Genomic DNA, 27,866 nt, shown 5'->3' on the forward strand with positions numbered 1-27,866 from the left:
CCGAATTTTTTTTAGACTCTTTGGAAATATTCCATATTCTCCGCATACTCTTGTTGAGGGTCAAGATTTTTCGGCTGTTCCAAATCTTCATCTAGTTCTGTGAAGTTAGTTTCCAAAGGAAGGACTTGTTCGTTTCCTTCAGGCTCTTCTAGCTGTTGTTGCTGAACTATTTCTTCCATGTCTGGTTGTATCTGAACTTCTTCCTGTGGAGTTTCTTGTACCTCATCTGCTGGCATTTCATATATTCCGAGACCGTTTTCAACAATTTCCCTATCTACGTCATCCGCATTCATAAGCTTTTGTTCTTTCGTTCCGTCTCTATTTTTTACGCGTTTCATGACGAAAGTTGAATTGTCATTTAGCTCTCGACATCAAATATCTCGGAGTAAATTCATCCATGTATTTGGATGATATGCTATTAAATCATATCCCTTAGCGAGCTTTTTTCCAGGTTTGAGATTATATCGCTGTTTGGTGCTGAGCCATAAACTAAATAGGTTCGGGTCAGTATTTCCATCCTTGAACTTTCCAATAGCTTCTTTATATCTGTCACTAAAGTCAATACTATCTGGGAAACCACACTCTTCTTTAAGCATTTTTAAGAATTCTTGGTTTCCTTGTTCTCTACTTCTTTTATGTCCTTGCTCTGTTTGTGGTTGTTGTTGTGCAGGGTTTTGAACTGTTGGTTGTGGAGGTGGCTGTTGTGCTGGATTTTGAACTGTTGGTTGTTGTGTTGGGTTTGGTGCATGCCTGTGTCTGTGTCCATGTGACGATGTAATGTTTCTAGGTAGTCCTGGTGCAGGTGCTTCTCTTGGAGGGTTTGGTGGTATATAAGTTCCACCAGCTGGCACATATGTTCCATCTGCAGCGTAATGTCCTACTGACTTTTCGTTTTTAAGAAAGCATTTACTAGGTCTGTTTTGGTCTGTTGTAACTCTTTTTCTTGACTTTCCACAACAGTTGCTCTAACGGCGTCATAGGCACTTTGAACTGCCTGTCTCGTTGCTGCATCTGTTATTTTCGTCATATTTTGTGCTACTTCTCTTAACTCTTTGTCGAAACCTTCAGACTTCAGTTTCTTTCCAGATGAGAAGTCGTTCACTAGTTTCACCTTACTATGAAGAGCTTCGAAGGCGTTCTTAAAGTCAGCATTCATTAAAGCTTCATTTGAACTGTCTTCATCCGCTTGTATTTTTGTCCTTATTGACCCTATAAGTTGGGCTGCTTTGGCGTTGGCTTGGGCATCTAACCAGTCATTATTAGCTTTTATATATTCTGCGCTTTTCATTGCCTTTTGCATGGCTGCGTCGTTATTTTTACTTTCTTGTGCTAAGTTTCATACTGTACGGTTTGTGTTTTGCAACTGTAAAAGTTTTTCTGCCTTTACATTTGCTTCAACTTCTTTTTTATACTCATCGCTATCCATATATGTCTTCAGGGCTTTTTGTTTTATCTCTTCATCTTTCAGTACTTTATATTGAGTAGTATGGTTTTTCAAATTTATGACATCTTGTTCCATTTTTGCTACTTCTGCTGCTTTTTCTGACACTTTTTTCGCATATTCCTCTGTACTTAGTTCTTTCAGTTGTTCTTCTTTCTTTTTTCTCTACGTTTAACTCATTGAGTTTCTTTGTGTGTCTGTCATATTCTAGTTTCTTTTCGTTTTCACCTATTTGCTTCTGTATGTCTATGTTTGACTTTTTGACATCTGTTATTTGATTTTTGAGTGAACTCAAATTCATTTGACTTTGAGGGTTATAGGCTGTTCCGTCTGCAGCTCCACCATAGCCTGCCATTTTCGCTAAAAGTGCCGCTCTTAAACCTCCACTCTGTGCACCAACAACTCGGTTTAAAAGCATAGGATTGCTTGACATTTGTTGCAACATAGTGGGGTCATTCAGCATTTGTTGTTGCAACTGTTGTTGTGGTGTTAGTCTTACTATTGGATGTTTCAATGCTCTCTTCCTCTTACGTATATTCTTACGTAGCTTACGTGGCATTTTAAGTGAAGTTAAAAAGCGGCTTTTGACAGATGTTTATATGACACTTTTGTTCAGCACAAAAAACTACTCGGTCAAAGTGTTGTCAGTTTTGTAAAATAACCGTCCTATCTCCGTGCCTATGACGAAGAAATCTTGACAAATTCAAGAGGGTAGAAAAGAGGTTAGAAAAGAGGTTATATCTAACCTTCTACCCTAAACATTATTTTTGTCTGATTTTACGAAGAAGTCTTGACAAAACATTTACGAAGAAGTCTTGACAAAACATTTACGAAGAAGTCTTGACAAAACATTTACGAAGAAGTCTTGACAAAACATTTACGAAGAAGTCTTGACAAAACATTTACGAAGAAGTCTTGACAAAACATGAAAACATATATAATTTGTGAAAAGTGAAACATTATATAATGTTTTCGACCAAGAAGACTAACAATTTTCCGAATAAAAACTTCATTTATACTAAACATCTTCAGGGCGTAACGCGCCTGGAAGCCCTCCGAATAAAAACTTCATTTATACTAAACATCTTCGGGGGCTAGAAGGCACGAAGTGCCTGGAAGCCATCCCCCAAGAAAAAAAAACTTCATTATACTCATTCATCCTCAGGGCTAGAAGGCACGAAGTGCCTGGAAGCCCCACTCCCTTTTTTTTTTTTTTTTTTTTTTTTTTTTTTTTTTTTAATTAATCATGAATATTTTCATTCAACAATTATCTTATATTATTTTCAAAAATTTTTAAAAAATTTGCTAATTTAAGGTTCATTGCATAGCGTATCAAATATAAATTTTTACATTCTTCAAGAGGTTCATATCTTTGAACTTTTAATGGTCAATTTTATTGAATCATTTTAGCATAAATAGAAATAGGAACATTTTCATAGCTTAAGGGTGCCCTATAACGATAATGTAAACATCACAAAATTAACCTTATTAGAACTCGAATGAATGGATTATCCGGATTCTAGTTCTCAATATAATAGCCTTAAAAGTGCTTTTCTGAGGGTGGTCTATCGTCTATAGGGCACCCTTAAGGAATTAATTCTTTATGAAAATGATGTGATATGAAGAGAAAGCTAAATTTGTTAATAAACTTTCCGATTTAAATATGGTAGACATTCAAAAGTCCATTCTGAAATTGAATCCAAATAAATCTTTATTTATTCTTGAAATTCCTGAATAGGCATTCAGATTGCGGATAAGAATTTAAAAACTCTTAGAAATGCAGTTTGCTTTTTCATTTCTTGATTAGAACTTTGAAAAAATTCCTGGGAAAAAAATATAAAAAAGATAAAAAATAAAAATAATTTTTTACAAAGTATTATTATATTCATTCATAAGTTCTTCTTCTGGTGTGATATCTTCAATATAGCGCTGTTTTCCTGTGTCGAAACCTTTGAAATGCGAACGAGAGAACAGATCGTATGCAAGCTTCTTCTGAACAATGTCTGAGTTGTTGATGTCTTCTTCAATTCGTTGGTCATTCTGATTGACAAGATTTCGGAACCGACCACCAAATGGATTGTTTACATTTTGGTTGATTGTGAATGCAGGTCTTTCTTCACCCAAATATTGAAATTCAGTGATTTTTCCTGAACGAAACTCCAAAAAGTATTCGAATGATTCATCAACAATGAGTTCATGTTCGATATCAATTTTATCAAGAAGTTTGTTGATGAAATAATCATTCATCGTTTGTTCGAATAATTTCAACGCAGCCATCATCGGTGTTTGAACAACAACATGTTGAAGACAAACTTTGTCGATCAAAAGATCAAAGCATTTCACTGAATTATATTCAATTGATGCATTGATCAATGTGAAATTATCTGTTGAATATATTTGATCAACATTTAATTTGTTTGCAATGAACAATTCAAGGATATCTGATCTGTCTTTACCAATTGCTTCCAATGCTGGTGAAAAGAGTTGATAATATCCTTCAACACTATTAATATCTGCTCCTTTGTCAAAAAGTGACTGAAGAATTGACAAATTTCCAATTCTTGTTGCAATGAAGAGTAAAGAAGAAAGGTTTGGAATTGGTTCAATGAGATCTTTGCCTGTGATGACAGAATAAACAGCTTTGAATGTTGGTGAGCTCTTAGAAATGAAATTTTCGATGATTCCCCAAATTTCGTTTTTAATTTCAGGTGGAATTTTGTTGATTCGATTAATATGGAAAGGAAGGAATGGCTCAAGTGTTCGAAGATCATAAGGAGTGAACATAGTAATGATCTTAAATGCCAAATCATATGTTTTGCAGATTTTCAATGATCCTTCAACAAAATTCTTGATTTCTGAAATATTTTTGTGTCCTGTAAGAACTTCCCGGAAATCAATGCCAACTGTGAAGTCAAAGATGTTGTCAATTCGTAGACTGTCACTTTTTATATCGTCAAAGTCACTTTTTGGTGGAAAATTGACAAGTTTGAAGATATCCATATCTTGATTGACTTCTACAGACTTTTGTGAGACAGGTATATGGATGGATCTGATGCTTTCGAAGTGCGATTCGTATTGGACATCGGCTCTGCTGCAAATAAGCTTCACAATCTCCAAATTTTGAGAAGATTCTGCTGCTTTAGCAGATGTTCGAAGTCCGTTGAAGCCAATGGAAGCACCACGACTCAGAAGAACCTTTACACCTTCGACAAATTGGCTACCAATAGCTGTTTGAAGAGGAGTGACTGAGTGAATGATAATATTAACTGGTGTTCCTTTGGATATCAAGAAGTTCATGGCATCGATGTTCTTGCTTTCGATCGCTCTCATCAATGCATTGGCAATAGCCGATCTAGAAACTTTGTATTCGAACAAATTTTCATAATTAATCTTCTCTCGTGTACAGAACATCTGGATGAAGTAAGAATCTTCGATAGGAGTACCTTTCTCTACAAGCTGACTTCCTATTCTTATGGAATATATGATTAAACAGGAATTATTGATCGTATCTCTTCGAGAAAGTACGTAATCGATAGCTTTCTTTTCTGTTGGGATGCTGATAAAGATATCTGCTTTCTCTTTGGCCGTTAAATTCCTAGAAAGAAGGGAATTCAGCATTTTGCAGTAAATTTCATCGAAAACGCTTGTTGCCAAGAGGTGAGTAAGGAGTGTACGTGTTGTGAAGCCATTACAGATCTCATCTCTTATGAAAACTTTTCGATATAAATTTTTCATTTTTGCTGATGTACGTTTGGCGAAAACTCGTTCCGAAATGTTCATAAAGTTCGAGTTCTCGATCAAAGGAATCTGTTCTGGAGTCAAAGGAATACTTAATAAAGCATTTACGATTTCATGAGGATTTGGATTCTTTAATATCTGTGGAATGGTAAAGAATCTTGCATTCTTTGGATTGTGCATCAACTGGCCCTTCATGAAATCAACATTTTTGAGATATTGAAATTCTTCATCGGAATATTCCAGTAATTTGATGAAAGAAGCGTTGAGTCTTGACTTACAGAGTTCCTTGATGTTAATATGCTTCTTGTTAACTGGATTTGTGAGGAAATTGAAGTATAATTTTTGGATTTTTTGCGTTTCTGGCGGAGCTTGGCTTTCCTCGTAGAATTTCATCTTACAATATAGGGAATCTGCTGTGGTTATTCCGAAGAACTTAATGAAAATGAAAAGAACTTTATCGAAAAATTCTTTTGAAACTTCGATTCCAACGACTTTCTTGAGGAATACTGGGTTGGATGGTATGACATTAACGAATCCTTCGATGTCTTCTTGGATCAATTCGTTAATTCTTGGAGAATTTAGAATAATTGTCCTTATATCGCTGATTGGCTGGCCATTTGTAATAGGATTGTCTTCAGTGATGAACTTAAACTTCTTAAAAAGCGAAATCAGTGGAGAAAAGTCCTGAATTTCCTCTCGAACCATCATAAACAAGTTGATACAGTCATAAGGAGTGAGTTTTTCCATCAACTCTGGACTTTTGAGAATGATGTCGGCGATTTTCGGTGGAAGAAGACTATTATCAATAGAAGAATAGTAATATCTGACTAAAAGAACGTAAACGGATGGATCGAGCTGCCTTGTGGAGACTTCTGATGCAACATATAGCCATGTAATAGATGAAAGTTGGAGTAATTCGATCAATTGTTCAATTGATAAATTAATATTTTGAAATTTGTCAGCAAGAGACATAAAAGAGAACGCGTCGTTAACCTTTATGCAATACTTCATTACTTCGAAGGCCATATCTTCACTAATTGGCAGTCCATGAGTGAAAATAAGATAAGCTTTCTCTGGAGAGACAACAGCATGAGTTATAGCTTGTATTTCATCATGAATGTCTGGGAATTTCTTCTTTATTGAGTTCAACATGCCCTTTTCCATTTCAAAAAAGTCAAAATTCAGATGATGAACTAAAACTCGGAGATGGAATGCGTAACCTGTCTTAACAGCTTCAGCAAACAACATTCCGAAGTAAGAATTAGTTGTTTTCTCAAGTAAATTGTTAAGAATTTCTTCATCTGTCAAAGTAAAGAACAAAGAGTTCAAAAACATGCAGTTCTTTGATAATTCCCTGCACCAATCGACCATTCTATCTAAAACGAACGCAGATAACCAGTCATTCGAAATAATAAGTTCGTTTGTCAAAGTTAAAGCGTAAATAGCTCTTATTGACAATGTATCTGTTATTGCATATGCGATATTATTCGGATCATCTTGAGTTTCTTCAGAAAATTCGGATTTTATCCAATCAAATAATTCATCTCTTCGGAAATACAAAGCTGTGATTGCAGACTGATCGAACTTGACTCCTGATTGCATGAGTATTCTTATAATCTCTTTATTTCCACCAACAACGGCAAAATTTGCAATTTCTTCTAATTTTGGATTATTCATCAACAAATACTTAAAACAATTAACAGCGCCGTACATTGCGGCCAAATGTATCAATGTAACTGCTCTTTTTCCATCAAGCATCTCTGTATCTAATTTGAAGTCAGATTTTGACGTAATTTCGATCAATCTGTCTGGATCATCATCAATGAATGTTTCAATGATCTCTTTTTCGATCCGTTTGAGCTCTTGGCAATTTGCCCCGTTTATTAGCTCAGAAAACACGTTTAAGTAGCTTTGAGACATCGCATTAGGTAGATTTGCTGATAGCTGCCTCGCTTCGAAGTCGGGAAGGACTCCTTCCGAGATAAGAAATTGTGAAAAAACTGGAGTGCAACAGAAGTAATGGCGTGCGATAATCTTAACATTCTTGGATAGCTGAGAGTATAAGTATACATAATCTTTGACTTTTTGTGGTCTAATGAAGATATTTGTTGCAAATTCTCTTAAACCTGTGTAAATGCATGTTTCGATGAATTCAACGAGTTTGTGAGTCTGTTCTGAGTTGTTTCTATCGTAATTAAGAAAGATTTGTTGGATTTCGTTAATAAATTCTAAACTTGATGGTAATTCGGTGCTTAATATGTCTTCGGGTGGATAAAATGTAAAATTAGATGAGATTTCTCTATCACCTCGTCCCATTCCAAAAGTATTCATACTTGGCCTATTTCTTAAGCTTGAAGTCGGACCAGATGAATCATATAATGATAAAATTGAATTGTAATCTAAAGATGATAGAATTTTATTGATTGGGTCGCGATTTGCAGCATTATTTGCACGACCTACGAAACCTTGATAAGAAAGTGAATTTGGACGGCGTGCTAATGTCGGTACAGTCCCAGATATCATCCTGGTTAGACTTTGACCTGAGCCCCAACCTCCCCACATTAAAATTTATAATTTTGGAAAAAAAAATCGGTATTGAATTTTGGAAAAAATTTCCATCATATCACAAAAATTATTTTTTGATATTTGCAACAGTAAAACGAAATAGCATCTATGATGAACGATTATTTTTTGATTCAAATGTTGTTTGGCAAACGATGTCAAAATAATCGATTAAATTGGTAAACATTAGAAGATTAGTCATTGTGTTGATCTTGAATGGATATTATATATCTTGTTCTTGTACTGTACAATGAATTAGCATCTGAAATTCCATTCAATGGTAATAATTTATATTTTTAATCATAAGTGCCAGTTCACAGATTAATATCCAATACCCAAATGAAGAATCCATTACGTATGTAATTATTTCATACAGCATTGATTCAAGGGATCACATATATGAATCAATTGCTCATATTGAAGTCTGGAATCAACCTCGAGTGTCAAAAAAATGCTCATTTTAGATGGGGGTGGTACCCAAAACTACCAGAGTTGCCATTTTTTGAGTGAAATTAACCGTTTTTTTTAGCTAGCAGATTTTTTTATCAACAAACGGGGGATATTATTGATGTAGAATTAACCTTGAATCATTTTTAGGTTATTTGTAGTAAAAATCAGAAAATCAAATAATAATCAGAGTAGGGGTAATTTTAGCTAAAAGTGACACGCCTGTAAAAAGGCGACACACCCGTGAAGGGTGTGATTACCAATCGGTAATTTCGACAGTTTAGAATTTAAAATTTTTTATGGAACTGTTGCGAGTTTCATAAAGAATTTAAGGAATATAAGCAAAGATTTGAATCAAAATCTTAGACCTAAGCCGCTCGATTCGCTCGCGGCTTCCGCGAATTACAGATCAGCAAAGATTTGAATCAAAATCTTCGAACTAAGCCGATCGCTTCGCTCGCGGCTTTCTTTATTATTTTAAATTTGCATATTTCCATCAAAAGTTCATAAGGTAAAAAATTTCGTTTATTTTTACTAAGAAAAAAAAGGTTTTTGATAATAAATTTATTTTATTTCGAAAAAGTAGCAATAATCGTAAAAGGGTATTGATAGGCTTGCTAAAGTAACTAATTTTAGCTGTCAAATACTTTTGTATTTTGAAGTAAATTAGTATAAATTTGTTTTTACTTTTATTTCGAAAAAGTAGCAATAATCGTAAAAGGGTATTGATAGGCTTGCTAAAGTAACTAATTTTAGCTGTCAAATACTTTTGTATTTTGAAGTAAATTAGTATAAATTTGATATTATTTTAATTCCCTTTGAAAACCTCAATTTTCCATACAGAGGGAACGGGAATAGCATCCAATATTCCCTGAGAATGGTTGCGCATTCTCAGTTCCCTCTATATTTCGAACGAAGCTCTCATCGGTCTTTTTTTTAATACTAAACGTTTTTTTCCCCTGTCACTTTTAGCTAAAATTTGGGTTTGCCAATCGCAATGCCACTTTTGAAATTCATATGCCGTGATAAGATACAAACATAAGTTTTAATATAAAAATAACAAATAAATAAAAATTAAAGTGAAAAATCGAAAGAATAATGAGACATTACATTATCGAAATCAGAAAATTCATTATGGTAATTCTTGTTAGCAAATCTTGCAACTTTCTTCCATTTTTGGACAAAATCTGATTGTTGAGGTTGTTCTGCCTTGGATTTAATAGTTAATAGAATATCATGAGCACTCTGAGCAGCCTTTTTAACTTCCTCGGACCATGATGAACTCGCTGTTGAAATAGAACGTTCTAAATCTGTAGGAATAAATCCGACCGTTTTTATTAGCATGGAGAGGAATCCTTCGTCACCTAAAATGCTAAATGCGGTCGTACAAACCTTAGCGTTGGACGATTGGACGGACAGGAACAGTTTTGAACAAACTGGAACGCATATTGTTGGGAAAAAGGTCGGATTCAATGAGAACAGGATGACATGGAGTTCGTTGAGGAAAATAATATGTTTGTGGGAATCTGTGATCGGCCAATGCTTCAATAAGTATCTGATATAAAATAACGTGGTCGTAGAGTCTTTTTTCGTGAAGAGATCACTGTATTTCGAAAGTACATCGAAGAATTCTTCAACTCTGGGGGTAATAAAAAGAGGAAAAACGATTACACGAGATTGAGCAAAAAAGATCGAAGGAATTTGATTTAATTGACTCAGAATGGTAACAAGGAACTGTAGAGCAGGTTGAACAACGAAATGTTGAAGAACTTTCTCTTTGTAGCTTTTAAAAATGTGATTTATTTCATCAATGATGAAATCGCGTTGATCTTGAAATTTTTTGAAGAAAAGAAGTAGTGTGTCTCTCGCTAAGTTCTGTTCGTCCTTTACTGGTGATTTAAATCTCTCAATAAGGTATTTCCAGTAATTTTCGTTGAAAGTGAATGAAAACTTCTGAAGGTATGTCTCAATGATCGCATACCAGATTCTGATGTATTCAATACCTGTTAACATGAAGTAAACTGGGTAATCTGAGATAAATAAAAATTCATTAACGCTCGATAGTTTATATCGAATGTTTTGGTCAGCAATCGCAAATATTTTGGTCAGTACATCGTCCGATGTTGAAATTAATGGATTTTTAAGTACTTGTTCATAAAGTTTTGAAATTAAAAAAGTTTTTTCTGAAGTAACTCCAGTACTCTCCGGAGCATGACAGTACAGTTTGTATTCAAATGGTTCTTGAACTGATTCTATTAAGTTGTTCATATCAATTAAGTCAAGATTTGCATTTTGTGTGAGTGGTGGCGCAATATCAATGTTTATTTCAGAAAAGTCAACATCATCAAGTTCATATTTACTTTCAACAAGTGGTTTTAAGCTTTGTTTAGGTGATTTTGTTGGAGATTTTAACTGTGGAAAAATGCGCATAGAACTATTGCGTATCGAAGAAGTATTCAGGGAACCCCTTATCTGAAGTGCCGATTTGGACTGAGAGAACTGAGGTCCTTTTGCGGTTCTATAAAGCATAAAATTTGTAAAATTTTATAAACTTTTTTTTTCTTCGTTCTTTACATGACGCAATTTAATTCTTGATGATTTCGGATTTTATAATTGCATCGTTTGAACGGCATTTTTAGATTGTTGATAATTACAACGGAAACGAAATTTGTTTTCAAAAACTTGAAATTGCCATCTAGAATCTGAAAATCATAAAATCTGCCTCCCCCTATGCTTAGAAATGTAATTTACGATGACCATATTGTCAAAATACAAAATCTTAAAACAAATTTCCTAAATATAAAAAGTAAAAATGATGAAAGTTAAAAAAAAATAAGTTTAATTCATAAGATTTCATGTGAGTATAAGAATTAAAAAGAGACTAAATCATTTACGTAATGCACACAATGCAAGTCGAAATTGTTGGAAGGAGGCGAGTCATTCGAAGAACAACTAGATTGTTTATATTTATTTAAGAATTCATCTATAATTTTTGACTCTTCTTCATTATTAGATTGTTGATATGCATCTTCCAAATCATTGATAATTTTTGTATTGTCGATGTGTTCTCTGATTTGTTCTTCGCGATTATAGTCAGTATAATTTTTCAAAATGTTTTCAATGAATGTTACTGCTAGTTTCGTATTGGTTCCGATTATATCATCAATAAATTTAAGAATTCCTCTGTGAACGGCTTCAACAAATGAGTCAAAGCCATGATAATCAAGGCAATATAATATTATATTGAACAAGGATGATTTGATATTACTAGAGGAGTTTTCAATACTGTCAATAAATTTATCGAAAATATCATAATTAATGAATTCCAGCGCATGGCCACGTAAACAGTTGTTGATGAGACAGTCTTCAATAAATCTGATAGAATTGCGTCTGTAATCTTCTTCACTTTCTTCGTCAAAGAATATGTCATATGCATTTTCAATTTGTTTTGTTTTTATAAGAAGTCGGAATATTTCTGGGCGATCATTGAATTGCTGGACCAATGGTTCATGAAGAATGGTAAATAAGTTGGAATATCCTTCATAATCAAAGTATGGTATAGAATTAAGATAATCTTGTAGAAAACTTACTGGGAATTTACCTGTGCAAGGATCGACTAAAGAATATATTCGTTCAGGATATATTGGTATGATAACTTTCAAGAAATCATGTATATTATGCACTACGATTGGATCGAAAATTGAATACTTGTTAATATATAGTAGTATCCTATCATAATTCTTAGAATTTGGATGTGATGCCAATAAATTCGCGAAATATGTAGTTGCAATCGATGGACGAGGAAAATTACAAAATTCTTCAACTGGAAATGAATCTACAATATCATCATCAGTTATGTAAGATATTATATGTTGTAAAATATAAATTGTATTATAGGCATCTTTATTTGGTCTTTCTTTGTTTGTAGCAATTTCAATTAAACATTCAGCAATTTCTGGTTGGCCGAGAACTTGTGCTATTTCTTTGTACACACATAGATCTGATAATATTGATAAAACTTTAGAACGAACTTTAAGTTCATTTTTGAACAAATATTCAACTAATACTTGAACAACACCAGAAGAAATGAATGCCGATGGATCAATTTCGGATTCATTTAATGATGTAATCTTTTTCAATTTATCAAAATAATCATCTCCTTCCAATTGTGAGATGTTTAATAGTTTTTTCATTGAGTCATGAAAAGCTTCTTCGAGTAAAATATCTTTTTCATTTGGTATGTTAACTACTGTTGCTTCTTTGGTATTATCTTTGTCGTCCTTATATATCATTCCTCTAACCCATTTCAATATAAACGCCATTTTTAAGGGTGCTTTAAAGACGATAGAAATCCATAATATTTTTTTAAATAAAATAGAATGTACTTACAATTTAAAATCTCTTATTCAAAATTTTGATAAAGCTTATCTCAATAATGAGGAAGAAAAACGATGGGGTGACATTACATAGGAAAATAAGTTTACTTATATCCTATGTTTCTAACTAATAGTACCTAAATTCAATGTAACTTTGGTGAAAAATGACAAAGTACTTTGATGAAATGATTATATATGTAAGAATAGAATAATAAATAGTTTATAGATAAATAATAAAAATAAAAATAAAATCAAACAGAAACAGTAATAGGACAAGAAAGGATATGTGAATTGGAATCAATTGTACCAACAAACAAATATTTTCCATCGTTCGAGAATTTACAACATGTGGCAATAGAATCTAAATTCACATTTAGTTCTGCATTTGAGTCTTCAAGGACATCTACGAGAGTAACGAACCCATCTGACCTGCATGCAGCAAAACAAAGCCTTGGATTAGGCTGCCAACAGCATGAAACGTATGATTCCGTCAATGAAACAATCTTTTTAAGGGATTTGCTATCAGAACGGACTTCAACGACACCGTCAAGTGTTGTTATGCAATATGCGCTCCTCTGGCCTTTCGATCCTGGTCTAAAATCGATGGAAGTAATCATTCCATCATATTGCTGAATTTTTGTTTCTTCATTTTTCGTCTTTCCTTTGGAGATAACTGAGCCATCCTCGGATCCGATTAGGATATTACCTATATCTGTATATGTTACGCAGGTTGGTCTAGCACCTTGAAGCTTGTATCTCGACATATGTAAATCTGTATCTAATGGAGAGGCCAAGGCATCAATATCCCACATGTAAACACTTCCATCGGCGGCAACTGATAGTAAATTACGATCTTTAACAAAAATAAGTCCAACAATCTGTGAACAATGGCATTTATTCCATCTTTGGCTTTGAGCAATTGGATTTTGCTTCTCGCGAGTATCGTATAGGTAAATAAGTCCTGTATTTCCACCAACAACAAAGCAATCTGATGAATGTGGGACCATTGCGATGCATGTTGGTTGTGTTGGGCAATCGTAACGAACTGACTGCGAAATATTGTTGATGTCGCGCTTGAGAATAAAACCGAGCTTGTCTTTTAGATTTGTCTTATAAGATACGTAAAATTCATGACCTTTCCAACAACAATCTGAAGCAACATAGCGAACAACTGCCGGCTCGCTCCATATTTTGCGAAATTCTGATGTGTTTGATGTTTCAATATTGATAGTTTCGTTTACTTCTGAATCTGTGTTATTAATATTTTCAAAAGAAACTGAGTTTTGGTCTAGTTCCAGTACAGTAGTTTGATCGTAATATGATTGAGGTTTCTGCTGGTCATCATTAATAGGAATTTGATTTTCAATTTGTGTAGAAATCGCAACCTTTTTAATTTGTGCAGAATCCTTAGGAGCAAATTCTACAGTTTCGCTTGGAGAAGTCATGGATAAAAGAACTTTCTTTGTTTGCTTAACAGGACTTATTGGAATATTTGAATTTGAAAATTCGGCCTGAACTGATAGTTCTTTAATAGCTTCGAGTTCCGCCATTCTCCGATCAATCATTTCCTGATGGCGGCTTCGGAGCTCTTCCAGTTGTTTTTGTAATTCAGTCTCCATTTTTGTCACTTTTTTATTAATAATTCACTTTATTTGTCAATTTTTTTACAAAAAAAATTACAAAATATGAAAAAGGGTTTTGATTCGTTCCAAGATCCACAGTTTTATGCCAAGCGTTATATTATATCCCAAGCAATGTCTTGGAATGAAGTTGCATTCTTAAAGGATGGAACAAAAACAAATAAATGGAAAAACGCAATCCAGACTAAAATCAGGATATCTCCTGAAAATAGTAAGAACATTGAAATACAGGGTGACCAGATATATCAAGGAATTACCGAAATTAAAGAAGAAACTGCAAATGATGATACAAAGACTAAGTATTTAGCTTTGCATTTTCAAAAGGATTGTATCGCTGTTGCTTGCAGACAGGATATCTTAGATTTATTATACACTGCGATATGTTCAGTACTTGATTTACCAGTAGAAAAAAGTATTTTCAGTGAAAAAACTGAACAAATGAAAAACATGATTAATGATACAAAGCATTTTCTTGACGATAATGTTGAACAAGAGTCTCCACCAATACCTCCAGCGCCAAATATGGCATTGGTAGAAAAGCTTTATCCATCGAACCCATACTAAACGGTATTTGTTTTGGATTTTATTATATATGTTACACATATTCTTATCCTTCATTTCGGAGTAAATTTATATTTATCGGATATATTTTCTTGATTCATCGAAACACATGCTGCGAATTTATTAAACAATGCTGGCAAAATGCAAGATTTTATTATGAAATTGAAAAAAGAGAATAGAATAATTTTGAAATCTGAAATCCACTTCGTTATGAATTGTAGAAAAGTATTACCGAATAATATGAGATGAAAAAGAATTTTTTTGGTATTTGTAAGTCAATAAATAAGGAATAATCCTTAATTCTCTTTTATTTATTTCTTCTTAGCGATCTTGTCGGAGTAGAAAGCGAGTTCTTCACCTTCAAGGATGTAGCCATCAGCACGGCCGCACTGACCTGGGCGGGATGTGATGACAGCAAGAAGACGACCCTGGTCGAATTCAGCGACAAGTTCTGGGGCAACAACACCACCATCCTTGTTAGCAGCCCAGCGCTGTGTCATCTTGTCTGTGACCTTCTCTGGCTTGACATATTGGGACTTGCCGAGGGCCTTGCCGAATTGGCGTTCGTACCACTGCTTGAATGGGGCAGCATCGATGGAAACGACAGAGCCACGAGCAAGTGTGTTTGTGCGGACAAGATCGTTGTCAGCTGGGTGATATGTAACGTTAAGGATACGTGTCTTACGTGTGCAGTTCTCAGAAGCCCAAGCGAATGTGCCTGTTTCGAGACGGAGGGCACGCATCTTGAGGTTGCCACCACGTACGCGGACGGCGTGGATTCTCTTCTCACCGATACGTGTCTGGGCGGATGGACGGCCAGCAAGGAAGTTACGTTTCTTACGCCAGGCGACTTGGCGAGCGCCGGACTTTGTGTGCTTAAGGTCTCCCATACGAGTGATACCCATTTTTCGAAAAGGAGGACCAAAACCGCCACATGACGATTATTTTTAGACCCTATTGAAGACTTGTGATTGGATTGTATAAATAGGTCCATTGTATTGAAAATATGATATTTCTCGTTCAAAGATATGCAGGATGAATGGTTGAAAAATATCACAAGAAATGAAATAGATTTATCATAGCAATTCCCTATGGTAACATCATTGTATTACTATAAATGGCTTTGGCATTAATGACTCGAGAAAATTAATGATATATGCAAAAAAATGAATAAGAAATCTCCAAGAGAACAAAAATTAAATCAGCAATTCAATTGCTAGACAATAACGAAATTGTATATTTGTTAATAATCGTGCAAATTGAATATGAATCTGAAATATTTACATGTAACAGGTCAGAAATTCTAAGATTGAGAATAAAAAAAAAGAAAAAGTTATTGAATTGAGAGTTTAATATAACCGGAAATAGTGTTTTTTCAGATGGATAACACTAAACCAATAAAAAATACTAAATAGTATTAAAAGGGTTAAAAAGGTAATAATCAATGATAAACCGAATCAGAGATCACAGTAGAACGGTTCAAATGAACTAAAGAACTCGTTATCTATAAAATCTCCTAAGTTGTCGAAAATTGTGATTGAATTGGGGGACACCTCCGCGACTGCATCCTTTTGTATCAGCGGGGTGGGGTACTCCTGACGGACTTCTTGGCACTTATGAAATGAAGTTATCATCTCATTGTGCAAGCGTGGCTTCTTCCTCGGGATGACGATGTGTCCTTTATCATCGCATCGGTAAACGTCTGGATTGGGCTGTGTTTAAATAAGACGTACGATATGAGCTGATTAGGCGGTTGGCATTCAATTAAATTTTGTCAGAACATTTTTGAAAATATGTGATAACAACATTATTTAGATAAAGTTCAAATTTTGTGAATTAATCAAGACACTTTTTGTCATTTGAAATTTTAACGGCTAACTCAAAAAGTGAGATTTTGGTAATTTTTATATATATAACATATTATTTTGATCAAATTTTTATAAAATATTTAAATGATTTTTCTTTAACGTGCTTTCATAAAGTACTGAATTTCGTTTGCCATTAAACATAGGGGCATGTATCATGTACAGCTCAATGGAATATATTACAAAAATTAATATCTCATTTATTTTTTTCAAAAATGACTTCGATTTTTTTAACTTTTGCAACTCCAAAAACCAGGTGTTTTTCCAGAACTACCATCTAGGATGAGTCCTAGGAGCTATAATTCTAGGGTTAGATGATACCCACTTAGTACTTTTATTTGTATATGTTTTAGTGGAATTTGGTGAGGGGTCATGAAATTCGTATCTAATTTGCTATCATCTAAGCTGGTAAAAGTTAGAGAAAGCTATTTACTGGTTGTATATTACAAATATACCTTGTAATAGAAAATATAAGTGTTTGTGATTTAAATTCGCTCAATTAGCTCGAAAATTTGTTTTATATCCATGACAAACTAACACAATCCTATTTATGTGATTGCCAATCTGTTCCCAAAATATATCAGCATGAATATATATATTGATATTATTTGCAATTTCATCATTAAATAGTACTTTTTTTATTTTTAATTTAGAAATAGTATATTTATATGATAGCGACACAATATTAAAAAAAAAAAAGGTAGTGGGGCCTCCAGGCACTTCGTGCCCTCTAGCCCTGAAGATGTTTAGTATAACTTTGTCCGGACAAGTAAGGGTCTATCGTCGCTACAGGAAAAGTTACGGGCGTTCCAAGGAAGTATACTTTGAGAAGCCTTTTCTCCATTTTAAAACAAGATAGGACCGTTATTTTACAAAACTGACAACACTTTGACCGAGTAGTTTTTTGTGCTGAACAAAAAGTGTCATATAAACATCTGTCAAAAACCGTTTTTTACTTCACTTAAAATGCCACGTAAGCTACGTAAGAATATACGTAAGAGGAAGAGAGCATTGAAACATCCAATAGTAAAACTGACACCACAACAACAGTTGCAACAACAAATTATGAATGACCCCACTATGTTGCAACAAATGTCAAGCAACCCTATGCTTTTAAACCGAGTTATTGGTGCACAGAGTGGAGGTTTAAGAGCGGCACTTTTTAGCGAAAATGGCAGGCTATGGTGGAGCTGCAGACGGAACAGCTTATAACCCTCAAAGTCAAATGAATTTGAGTTCACTCAAAAATCAAATAACAGATGTCAAAAAGTCAAACATAGACATACAGAAACAAATAAGTGAAAACGAAAAGAAACTAGAATATGACAGACACACAAAGAAACTCAATGAGTTAAACATAGAGAAAAAGAAGAAAGAAGAACAACTGAAAGAACTAAGTACAGAGGAATATGCGAAAAAAGTGTCAGAAAAAGCAGCAGAAGTAGCAAAAATGGAACAAGATGTTATAAATTTGAAAAACCATACTACTCAATATAAAGTACTGAAAGATGAAGAAATAAACAAAAAGCCCTGAAGACATATATGGATAGCGATGAGTATAAAAAAGAAGTTGAAGCAAATGTAAAGGCAGAAAAACTTTTACAGTTGCAAAACCAAACCGTACAGTATGAAAACTTAGCACAAGAAAGTAAAAATAACGACGCAGCCATGCAAAAGGCAATGAAAAGCGCATATATAAAAGCTAATAATGACTGGTTAGATGCCCAAGCCAACGCTAAAGCAGCCCAACTTATAGGGTCAATAAGGACAAAAATACAAGCGGATGAAGACAGTTCAAATGAAGCTTTAATGAATGCTGACTTTAAGAACGCCTTCGAAGCTCTTCATAGTAAGGTGAAACTAGTGAACGACTTCTCATCTGGAAAGAAACTGAAGTCTGAAGGTTTCGACAACGAGTTAAGAGAAGTAGCACAAAATATGACGAAAATAACAGATGCAGCAACGAGACAGGCGGTTCAAAGTGCCTATGACGCCGTTAGAGCAACTGTTGTGGAAAGTCAAGAAAAAGAGTTACAACAGACCAAAACAGACCTAGTAAATGCTTTCTTAAAAACGAAAAGTCAGGTAGGACATTATGCTGCAGATGGAACATATGTGCCAGCTGGTGGAACTTATATACCAGCTGGTGGAACTTATATACTAGCTAGTGGAACTTATATACCACCAAACCCTCCAAGAGAAGCACCTGCACCAGGACTACCTAAAACATTTACATCGTCACATGGACACAGACACAGGCATGCACCAAAACCAACACAACAACCAACAGTTCAAAACACTGCACCACAACCAACAGTTCAAAACACTGCACAGCAACAACCACAAACAGAGCAAGGACATAAAAGAAGTAGAGAACAAGGAAACCAAGAATTCTTAAAAATGCTTAAGGAAAATTATGGTTACCCAGATACTCTTGACTTTAGTGACAGATATAAAGAAGCTATTAGAAAGTTCAAGGAAGGAAATACTGACCCGAACCTATTTAGCTTTATGGTTCAGCACCAAATGGGATATAATTTCAAACCTGGAAAATACAAGCTCGCTAAGGGATATGATTTAATAGCATATCATCCAAATGACATGACTGAATTTACTCCGAGATATTTGGTGTCAGAGATAAATGATAATTCAACTATCTTCATGAAACGCGTAAAATAGAGACGGAACGAAAGAAGAAAGGGTTATGAATGCGGATGACTTAAATAGGGAACTTGTTAAAAACGGTCTCGGAATATATGAAATGCCAGCAGATGAGGTACAAGAACTCCACAGGAAGAAGTTCAGATACAACCAGACATGGAAAATAGTTCAGCAACAACAGCTAGAAGAGCCTGAAGGAAACAAACAAGTCCCTCCTTTGGAAACTAACTTCACAGAACTAGATGAAGATTTGGAACAGCCGAAAAATCTTGACCCTCAACAAGTGTATGAGGAGAATATGGAATCTTTCCAAGAGTCTAAGAAAATTCGGCTGACATAGTAGAAGAATATCGAAAAATGTTTCGCCGACATACAAAAGACTCCACATCAGATGAAAATATTCAGCATAGAATGGAAGAACTGAAGAAAGTGTACGCAAATACAACAATCCTTTTTACTTACGACCATATAACGTTCAATCTTTGGCTGAACTCGGTGAAAATAAAAGGTTAAATTTCACCAAAACATAGTAGAAATGAACATTGTTTAAAGTTCATTCAGAACCTAACAATATGGAAACAAACCTACTTTTGTTTTGCAGACTATGGAACTACAATAGATGGGGTCATAAAGCTAATCCGGATAGGTGGTTCATAAACTTACAACCTCAATTCCAAGAAGTTGTAGACGCAATGGAAGTGAATGTGAACCAGATATAGCTGGTATTTTCAGCGCGCTTTAATGCCATTGAAAGATATGAAAGATGCAATATTTTGAACCAGTATGAAATGAACATGGCTGATGAAATATAACACCTGACTTCTAAAACATTTATCTCAAAGAACTACACAGAACCATAAAGATGTATATTTGGTGAAGAGTTTAGAAAGAAAGTTAGGGATAGAGAAGGAAGAGAACCTATTGTACATGACCTTGCAAAACGAAAGTTTGCAAAATGTCATAAAAAACTTACTTTGCAGACAATGAACCGAGAAGGATGAATATTTAAGAAAACTCAAATGGACAGTACCAAATGAAATGTTAGTATTGAAAAACATGTTCCTTGACAAAATAAAACCAACTACAGAAATAAATGACGCAAGCCTGAAACGTTGGGTAAAAGCTTTCCCATTCACAAAAGATATTATTGGTACATGGAAAGAAAACCAGAATGGCTACAAAAACATATATTTGGAAACGAGCTTATTCCATATGGACAAGCTCTGTTTGAAGAGCTTGAACCGGAAAACTCAGGAAAGAGTCATGCAAACAATACGCGAAGACTCAAATACAAACTATGACAAATCTTTCTAGGATATAGGTTACCTGAGATGGGCGACCAGAGCCCAAAGGCAAAAAGGACATGGAAATTTACAACATACTAGGTGAACATGAGGCAAGATGCAAAACTTGAAGCAGAGGGCAAGTTACCAAAAGCGACACCAAAAGAAGAAGAGTAGAACAAAGTGAAGTAGTGAAGAAGTAACTTCAATCTAGTGAAAGTAGTGGCAATGAAGGAAAAGAAGAGTTAAAAACTCAGTCAGGAAGAAAGTAAAGCTTGGTACGAAACAATTATGACACAATAATCCAACTATTCTATATTTTTACCATATGAAATGTACGGCCGTCAGAATATAACGCCAACAGTTTTGGATGCCATGAACGGAAATGTTCCGAATGGTATAACGAATGCGACAATGCCATTAGAAGGTCAGAAATAGTTCCTGGAACTTACAATATACAACTGCTGTTTCTTATGGAAACGTAGGTGAGTTTGGAGAAGGTTCTTCAACAACAGTAGATATTGCTTGCGACAGGTTTCATATTATTTCTATTGACAACTCATTCTTATACGTGGAACAAGACATTGAAATAAAACCTTTGCCAGTGTTCTGACAAGAAAGGTTGCAATGGAATTTTCTATGTCGGATACCAATATGCTCCAGAAGTTTTCATGGGATATAGATATTTCTAACTCTGACTTAGTTCAAACAGTAACATGGGCAAACTGAATGGTTCGCTTTGAGAAACTCAGTACACCACAAGCTAGAGAACAAACAGACCAGTATGCAAATATTGAGAAAATAAGAAGACTTGACCCTAACGTTCCAGGAGTTTATGTTAACCTTTCTGGTTCAGATGGAAATGCTGCCACTAAAGTAAAACTGAAACTTAGAGTTCCTTTGTCATCTTTCCTCATCTTCAGGTTTTTAAGATACTTGCCAAACTGGGCAGGAAAATTTCTATTGAACTTACTCCAAGCAAAAATAACTTAGTCATTGCACCAACACAAGACCCATTCAGCATTACTGTAGCTGGAACTGGTGGAGCCAAGTTCTGTGACTTTTGCAAAGACAAGTTGACTTAGACTTTGGTTTCTCAAACTTCAACAATGAAGTAAACTATTATTTCAATGCTGCTGGAACTGCTTGGGACCCAGTTAAGTTTACATGCGAAAAGTTTGAATGCAAGAGAATAGAAGCAGACTTGAGTCTATATGTTGGACCCAGATATTTCAAATGCTTTAGCTGCCAAATATATTGCAGTTCCACTTATGTTCCCTATACACCAAATATCTGTCAAAGACTTTGCAGGTGAAGTTGGAAACCAAGTGCTGACCCAGGTGCAAGAACAGATATTGCTTTAACAACTGCAATGAACATGCAGATACTATGTTTGTACTGTTCAGACGAACATATAAATCTATTCTTGTTTCTACAACCCGGTATTAAATATCATATAAACATAGATGGCAAATATTATCCAAGAGAAGAATATTCTACAGTTGAGGATATGAGGTCATACAACTTACATTAGATGCTATGAACTTTAACACAACTTCACAACAACCATTAACCCTGAAATGCAAAGTTCTATTATGCCATATGTGAAAGTATGGACTCATACAGGAGGTCAAAAACTCAATATACAAATGGAGACCGTTCAAACTTTGGCTTGGCATTCCATTTGCTGACTCAGAAGACTTTATGGGTGGTATTTCAACTGTTGGTACTGTAAAATACAATATACTGGTGACAGAGACGGTCCAGATGAACTGAGAGCAAAGAGTTTACAAAACCAATAGCACTTTTCACGGAAGATGCTCTTTTGAAGATTCGTTCGATGAAACCTGCTGGGGCTCCTCAGATTGGCATAACGACAGCTTCCATCGAGCAGATTTTGGCAGCAGGTCAGTAAGTTGTTCTTGAACTGACTCTCCGTCAAATATTGACAGTACGCCAGTTTTGACATAATATTGTAAGAAAACTTACCTTTAGAAATATCTGTAAGTTTTGAAGTTATTTTTGTCTGCTTCAAGAACTTTCACCATTTCAGTTATACCAACTTTCTTTGCTTTATGAAATATAGGGTGTCCAAAGGTGCGTTTAGCACAGGCTCTATATGAGACTATTAAAGGAGATATATGCTGATTATAAATATATAATAAAAAATATGAAATAATGTATATGATGAGTAAGTTGTATTTTGGCGCCATGCCGGGATATAAAATGAATTTTGAGACAAGAGCGGTTTCGCGGGAAATTTTGGCGGATTTTTTTCATTTTTTAATGATCATAAAGAAAACATCCTCGCTCTTGCAAAAAATGCAAAGACTGTAAAAAATCTACGAGACATTGGTAAATGCTTCGGTATGGATGCTCCTAGCTATTCCACTGTAACGTATCATGTTAGGATGTATACTTCATGAACAAAAAGGCGCCCATCATAAAAATTGACAAAAATCGCCGGATCAAAGAAAAAATCAAAGCAATTCTTCAAGCGCTAGATGAATACCCAAGAGCATCACTCAAAGGATAGAGGAGATGACAAAGATACCATTACAACAGTCAGTTATTATCTGCACAATTATTTGAACTAAACTAGCGTATACACGTTGGGTTCCGCACAACCTTAATTCAGTTCAAAAAAAAATCTAGAGTCCAATCTTCGAAAGAGCTCTCTCTCTATTGCGTGCGTATCAATCCAAGAAGTTTCGCTTTTAGTAACAGGGGACGAGTTTGGTTTCAATATGCAACAGAAGCCAAAATCATGTGGATCCCGAAGGATGAAAATCCGCAAACATTTCCGAAGAAAAAAATTGACACACCAATGATGATGTTGTCGGTTTGGGGCGTGAATGGCATCATCGCAATTGCTATTCTTCAAAAACCTAATACGATGATGCTCAGTATCTAATTGACAATGTTCTTACTCAAATTATCAATTCTGATGAGTTTGAGAAATCCAAACAACAAAAACAAAGTTTGCAATTCATTTTGATAATTCAAGAGTTCACAAGTCATAAGGTAATGAATTACTTGGTGGAAACAATGTCAAAGTTGTTCCAAACCCAATTATTCACCTGATATTGCACCCTCTGACTTTTATTTATTCGGCACGCTAAAAAAGAGAGCTGAAGACGCGAATTCGCGAGTCCAGATGATCTTAAAATTTTGTAAGAGAGCAATTTGAGCAATTTTCTCATGATGATTTAAAGCGTGTCTTTCAAGCCTGGATCGATCGCTCGAACGCGTGATTGAATCCAATGGTGATTATATTTAAATAAACTTTATATATATGTAAACTTGTTTATTTCTATTCGCAGTATTCAGGTTTGTGCTAAACACACCTTGGACACCCTATATTTAGTTCAGCAAATATTGCTATTCTATAACATTACCATTGTTTGTGTAAAACTTTCTGTCAATGTATTTGTATTGTTTGTGTGTGTAAACTTTGTTCTGCTTCAATTCGAGAGATACTCGAATACGTCCATCTTTTTATTCTAAGAAAATGTCATTTCCGAAAAATAGAAGCGTAAGTGTTTCAAAGGTTTAATGGCGGTGGCATGTGAAGTTAAATTCACCAACTCAAACAAACAGTCAAAGTGTTATTGTCAATGTCAAAGACAGAGATGTTGAAGTGGGGAAACCATACGAAGACGAAGATGGTATAGCAATTGTTCCTGTAAAAGAACAACCAACATATCCTGAAGTTAGCAGAGACTTAAGTTCTGTTGCAGATATTCGAAATGACTACCAACAACTTAAAGACAACTTCAAACTCAGGAGAAGATTTGTCAAGCTTTAGGTATATGTTAAACTTGGTCGAACACAACCTGTAAAAGTGAACTCATATGTCATTGCACCTCATGAAGTTTTGAAAGAACTATTGAACTTTTGACAGAGGCAGACGATATAAACATCAAAGAAATAGAACCCGACATTAGTTGCTGTGGTGTTTCATATAATGTCATTGACAAGATATACGTTATGAAAGGAGGTGAAACGTTGAACTTAAAGTATAGTTTCCCAGACGTTATAAAAATATTTGACGACACAACATTTCATTAAAATTTATTTGCTAAGTAAAAATGTCAAAACTTCTTGAAAGATGTTTGAAGAAAAATAATATAGACTTTATTTCATGTAAAGGACTTTACACACTTTTGAACGATATGAAAGACCTGTTTTGTTTGTTCGTGTAGACAAAGGAAAGTTCTATGTCTTTACAAAATATTTGAACTTCTTAGACAGAGAACTTCAAGAAACGCCATGTAAAGTTTAGATGAAGTTCTCTCACTTTCAGAAAAACTTTTAAATATATATAAATGGCAGAAGATATAATGGTTTATACTATTACGACTAAAAACCCTGAGTCAATAATTCTATAACAACAAACTTACAAAGTCTCAAGACGATATTGTAAACTAACTTTAAACACAATGACGACTAAAGCCTGTTTTGCTCTTTTGACACCAGAAGACTTTATTGTTGTGAATGGTAAAAAATACTCCTTTGAAGATACTTACTCAGATATACCACACAGGTTTTGTTGACTTATTTAATACTTTAAGTACAGGTGTAACATGTGCTGCAACTAGAGCAGGTTTCATTATGTTGGATGTCCGACTGAGTTTACTATAAACAATATGAGCTATAATACAAAACTTATTTCTGGTTTTTACTACCAACAGTTTCCTATAACAGGAAAAGGTGTCATACAAGAATGTCTATCCATTGACATTAAGCACACCAATCTTATATATTGTTTCAAAACTTAGGTTCAAAGGTTTTCGAATGTCGACAGAAACTATTATGACCAAAAGATACTATGCGTATAACAATACTTCTCTGCTGGTTTGCTATTGTTCATATCGAATGCAAATTTCAACCTTAGTGAACTCAAACACTTTGGCAAGTATAAACGTTGCATTTAGTTGACGCAAACTTTGTTCCTGTAAAATTTATGTCCTATGATTTGTCAATGACGGCAGAAAGTTTCGAATTGGAAGATGCAACTGTGAAAGTATGTATTACAAGAACAACTTCAACAACAAATAGCTCAAGAACAACAAATGCAACAAATGGAACAACAAAGTCAAGAAAAAAAAATATTTTTTTTATTTTTATAAAAATGTACAGAATAGATGTTTCAGATTTTATGACTTCCAAGCATCAGAATATGTGTCCATTTCGAGACTATAACAAAGCAGTCGAGAATTTGAAACGTTTAGTCATTTATGTCGACTCTGCCCCAGAATGTTATGTTATGAAAGAATGGGATGTAGTCTTTAACAAACCTAAAGCGACAATAGTTTCAGAACAAAATGTAGACAGAAACTTAAGAAAATAAAAGTCGTACAAGTTGGCATGAAGATGTTAGATGCTTGGGATATCTTATTGTCAAAGTTAGAAGATTTTTCAGTTCGAGGTATAAAGTTCTATACACCTTCTCCAAACTTCTATTCTATCTTCACTGGATATAAATACGAACAAGTAGAATGGAAAGAAAATATTATAGAAGCTTGGTTAGACCATGTCAAAGAAATTATATGCAATGGAAACGAAAAGGTTTATGAGTATATCTTATGTTGGTTTGCAAACATCTTACAACATCCAAGTGCTAAAAATGAAACTGCTCTCATTATAATTGGAAAACAAGGAACAGGTAAGAACACATTCTTTACAGATATCTTGTGCAAACTGTTAGAGGGCTATTCGAACCCTAATATGACAAACTTAGAAAACATCTGTGGCAAGTTTAACTCCTCAATAGAGAATATGAAACTTATAGTTTGCAATGAACTTCAAAGTATAGATACAACAAAAGTTTTGAACTCAGATGCTTTGAAGAGTCTTATAACAGACAAAGTTGGAGTTGTTGAAAGAAAGTATAAAGACCAAAAGAGTTTGTGAGAATGTTGCAAACTTCATTATGGTTTCAAACAATACTGTTCCGATGAAGTTAGAAAGTTCTGACAGAAGATATGTAGTTGTCAGAACGTCAGATTCTCATATGCAAGATACAGAATATTTTGACGACTTAGCAGAAACTTTGACATCTGACTTTTACAACCACTTGTTCTCATATTTTATGACATTAGATATTTCTCAGTTCAATCCAAGACAAATTCCACATACCGAAGAGAGACAAACATTGTTAGAAGCAAACAAGAGTGTATATGAACTGTTCATAGATGAAACTGACTTTGAGTGTTTAGATGAAAGGTCATTGTACGATTCGTATAAACAATATTGTCAAGAATATGGTTATATGACAGCGTCTAAACGAACATTCTTGGCAAATGTCAAAAGTCTTTTAGACGTACAGAATGGTGTATATACAAAGAAAAATTTTTATGAGTAAATTTAAAAAAAATATTTTTTTATCCGATAGAAAAGATGACGAAATATATTTCAGTAAACAAGTACATGTCAGGACTTAAAGAAGAACTAGACCCATTCACATATTTGAATGTTTACTTCTACCATTTTGAAAAGTCTTCATTCAGCAAAGTTTGGAACATCGAACCAGTTAAGTTTGCTATTGTGACTAAAAATGGTGCGAAATTTGAAGACTTAGACATAGAAGGTTTGTTAGCAGTCAAAGAAAGTTTTGACAGAAGGTTCTCAAACCTTAAAGAAGGCAAAGCATACAAACTTGTTATACCTTATGAACCAAAGAAGACAGACGACTATGAATATTATGAGTCTAAAGTTGTAGAAGTTCAAGGTAAATTGGGTAAAAGATTTTAGAGTCTAAGCCAGTGTTTACTCCTAAAGAGGAAGAGAACATTGACATTGACCCAGAAATGTTCTAAAAATAAAAATTTTATTTTTACATGTCAAATTTCTTTTTCTCTGGAACTGGTTCAGGTTCTTTCTTCTCTTCTTCTACTTTCTTTTCTTTCTTTTCTTTCTTCTTCTTTTCTGGTGGAGTTATGTCAAATTTCTCCGAACCATATTTATGTAAAAGTTCTTTGTCCTTTAATAGCTCATCTATTCTGTTTTCTATTTCATCTTCAAGAACAGCGCATGTGTCTTCTTTGCATTCTAAGAACTTTTGTTGGACTTCATCTTTCCAATCGGCGTCATCTCTGTCAACAAGTCTGTCATTGACAAATTTTAAGACTGCTCTGCTTAATGTTTTATGGTTCTTGTCATATTCCCAGAAACAGAACTTTAGAACAAATTCACCTTTCTTGTTTACACTATGTAAGATTTTATGGTCGACAGAAGTTTTGCTGTCGAAAAGTTTGTCTCGAATATAGATAGCGAAATCGCTAGACATT

The 27,866-nt window shown here is 34.4% G+C and overlaps 8 protein-coding genes and 4 pseudogenes across 12 annotated transcripts, besides 3 other annotated features; 5 read left to right on the plus strand and 7 right to left on the minus strand.

Moving 5' to 3' along the window:
* Positions 1-1,669: 1,669 nt before the first annotated feature.
* TVAGG3_0474950 (protein of unknown function, DUF4106 family) lies at positions 1,670-2,000 on the minus strand (the record flags this gene model as incomplete). Its single annotated transcript, XM_051235680.1, has 1 exon — positions 1,670-2,000. A coding segment is annotated over one exon (331 nt), but the record flags the coding sequence as incomplete, so codon positions are not given.
* Positions 2,001-2,886: 886 nt separating this feature from the next.
* Positions 2,887-3,026: a mobile genetic element.
* A 261-nt stretch (positions 3,027-3,287) lies between these two features.
* Positions 3,288-7,766, minus strand: TVAGG3_0474980 (ankycorbin family; the record flags this gene model as incomplete). Its single annotated transcript, XM_001305415.1, has 1 exon — positions 3,308-7,741. The coding sequence occupies one exon, from the start codon at positions 7,739-7,741 to the stop codon at positions 3,308-3,310; it is 4,434 nt and encodes a 1,477-aa protein (XP_001305416.1).
* Positions 7,767-8,377: 611 nt separating this feature from the next.
* Positions 8,378-9,178: a mobile genetic element.
* Positions 9,179-9,262: 84 nt separating this feature from the next.
* Positions 9,263-10,717, minus strand: TVAGG3_0475000 (protein phosphatase regulator protein; the record flags this gene model as incomplete). Its single annotated transcript, XM_001305416.1, has 1 exon — positions 9,263-10,717. The coding sequence occupies one exon, from the start codon at positions 10,715-10,717 to the stop codon at positions 9,263-9,265; it is 1,455 nt and encodes a 484-aa protein (XP_001305417.1).
* Positions 10,718-11,045: 328 nt separating this feature from the next.
* On the minus strand, positions 11,046-12,611 carry TVAGG3_0475010 (armadillo (ARM) repeat-containing protein family; the record flags this gene model as incomplete). The annotated part of the gene is made up of 1 exon (XM_001305417.1): positions 11,059-12,510. The coding sequence occupies one exon, from the start codon at positions 12,508-12,510 to the stop codon at positions 11,059-11,061; it is 1,452 nt and encodes a 483-aa protein (XP_001305418.1).
* Positions 12,612-12,761: 150 nt separating this feature from the next.
* On the minus strand, positions 12,762-14,183 carry TVAGG3_0475020 (dynein heavy chain binding; the record flags this gene model as incomplete). Its single annotated transcript, XM_001305418.1, has 1 exon — positions 12,816-14,183. The coding sequence occupies one exon, from the start codon at positions 14,181-14,183 to the stop codon at positions 12,816-12,818; it is 1,368 nt and encodes a 455-aa protein (XP_001305419.1).
* Positions 14,184-14,235: 52 nt separating this feature from the next.
* On the plus strand, positions 14,236-14,856 carry TVAGG3_0475030 (uncharacterized protein; the record flags this gene model as incomplete). The annotated part of the gene is made up of 1 exon (XM_001305419.2): positions 14,250-14,768. One exon carries the CDS (start codon positions 14,250-14,252, stop codon positions 14,766-14,768), a length of 519 nt encoding a protein of 172 aa, XP_001305420.1.
* Positions 14,857-15,021: 165 nt separating this feature from the next.
* TVAGG3_0475040 (Chain I 40s Ribosomal Protein S8) lies at positions 15,022-15,681 on the minus strand (the record flags this gene model as incomplete). Its single annotated transcript, XM_001305420.2, has 1 exon — positions 15,077-15,670. One exon carries the CDS (start codon positions 15,668-15,670, stop codon positions 15,077-15,079), a length of 594 nt encoding a protein of 197 aa, XP_001305421.1.
* A 1,915-nt stretch (positions 15,682-17,596) lies between these two features.
* Positions 17,597-18,234, plus strand: TVAGG3_0475050 (annotated as a pseudogene). The gene has a single exon. A coding segment is annotated over exon 1 (638 nt).
* Positions 18,235-18,298: 64 nt separating this feature from the next.
* TVAGG3_0475060 lies at positions 18,299-19,364 on the plus strand (annotated as a pseudogene). Its single transcript has one exon. A coding segment is annotated over exon 1 (1,066 nt).
* A 3,293-nt stretch (positions 19,365-22,657) lies between these two features.
* Positions 22,658-23,934: a mobile genetic element.
* On the plus strand, positions 22,753-23,854 carry TVAGG3_0475080 (annotated as a pseudogene). The gene has a single exon. A coding segment is annotated over exon 1 (1,102 nt).
* A 3,042-nt stretch (positions 23,935-26,976) lies between the features above and the next one.
* TVAGG3_0475090 lies at positions 26,977-27,395 on the plus strand (annotated as a pseudogene). The gene has a single exon. A coding segment is annotated over exon 1 (419 nt).
* A 17-nt stretch (positions 27,396-27,412) lies between these two features.
* On the minus strand, positions 27,413-27,865 carry TVAGG3_0475100 (uncharacterized protein; the record flags this gene model as incomplete). The annotated part of the gene is made up of 1 exon (XM_051235681.1): positions 27,413-27,865. The coding sequence occupies one exon, from the start codon at positions 27,863-27,865 to the stop codon at positions 27,413-27,415; it is 453 nt and encodes a 150-aa protein (XP_051093505.1).
* Between the last annotated feature and the right edge of the window lies 1 nt (position 27,866).

This window comes from Trichomonas vaginalis, chromosome II (assembly GCF_026262505.1).
Source record: "Trichomonas vaginalis G3 chromosome II, whole genome shotgun sequence".
NCBI lineage: Eukaryota > Parabasalia > Trichomonadida > Trichomonadidae > Trichomonas > Trichomonas vaginalis.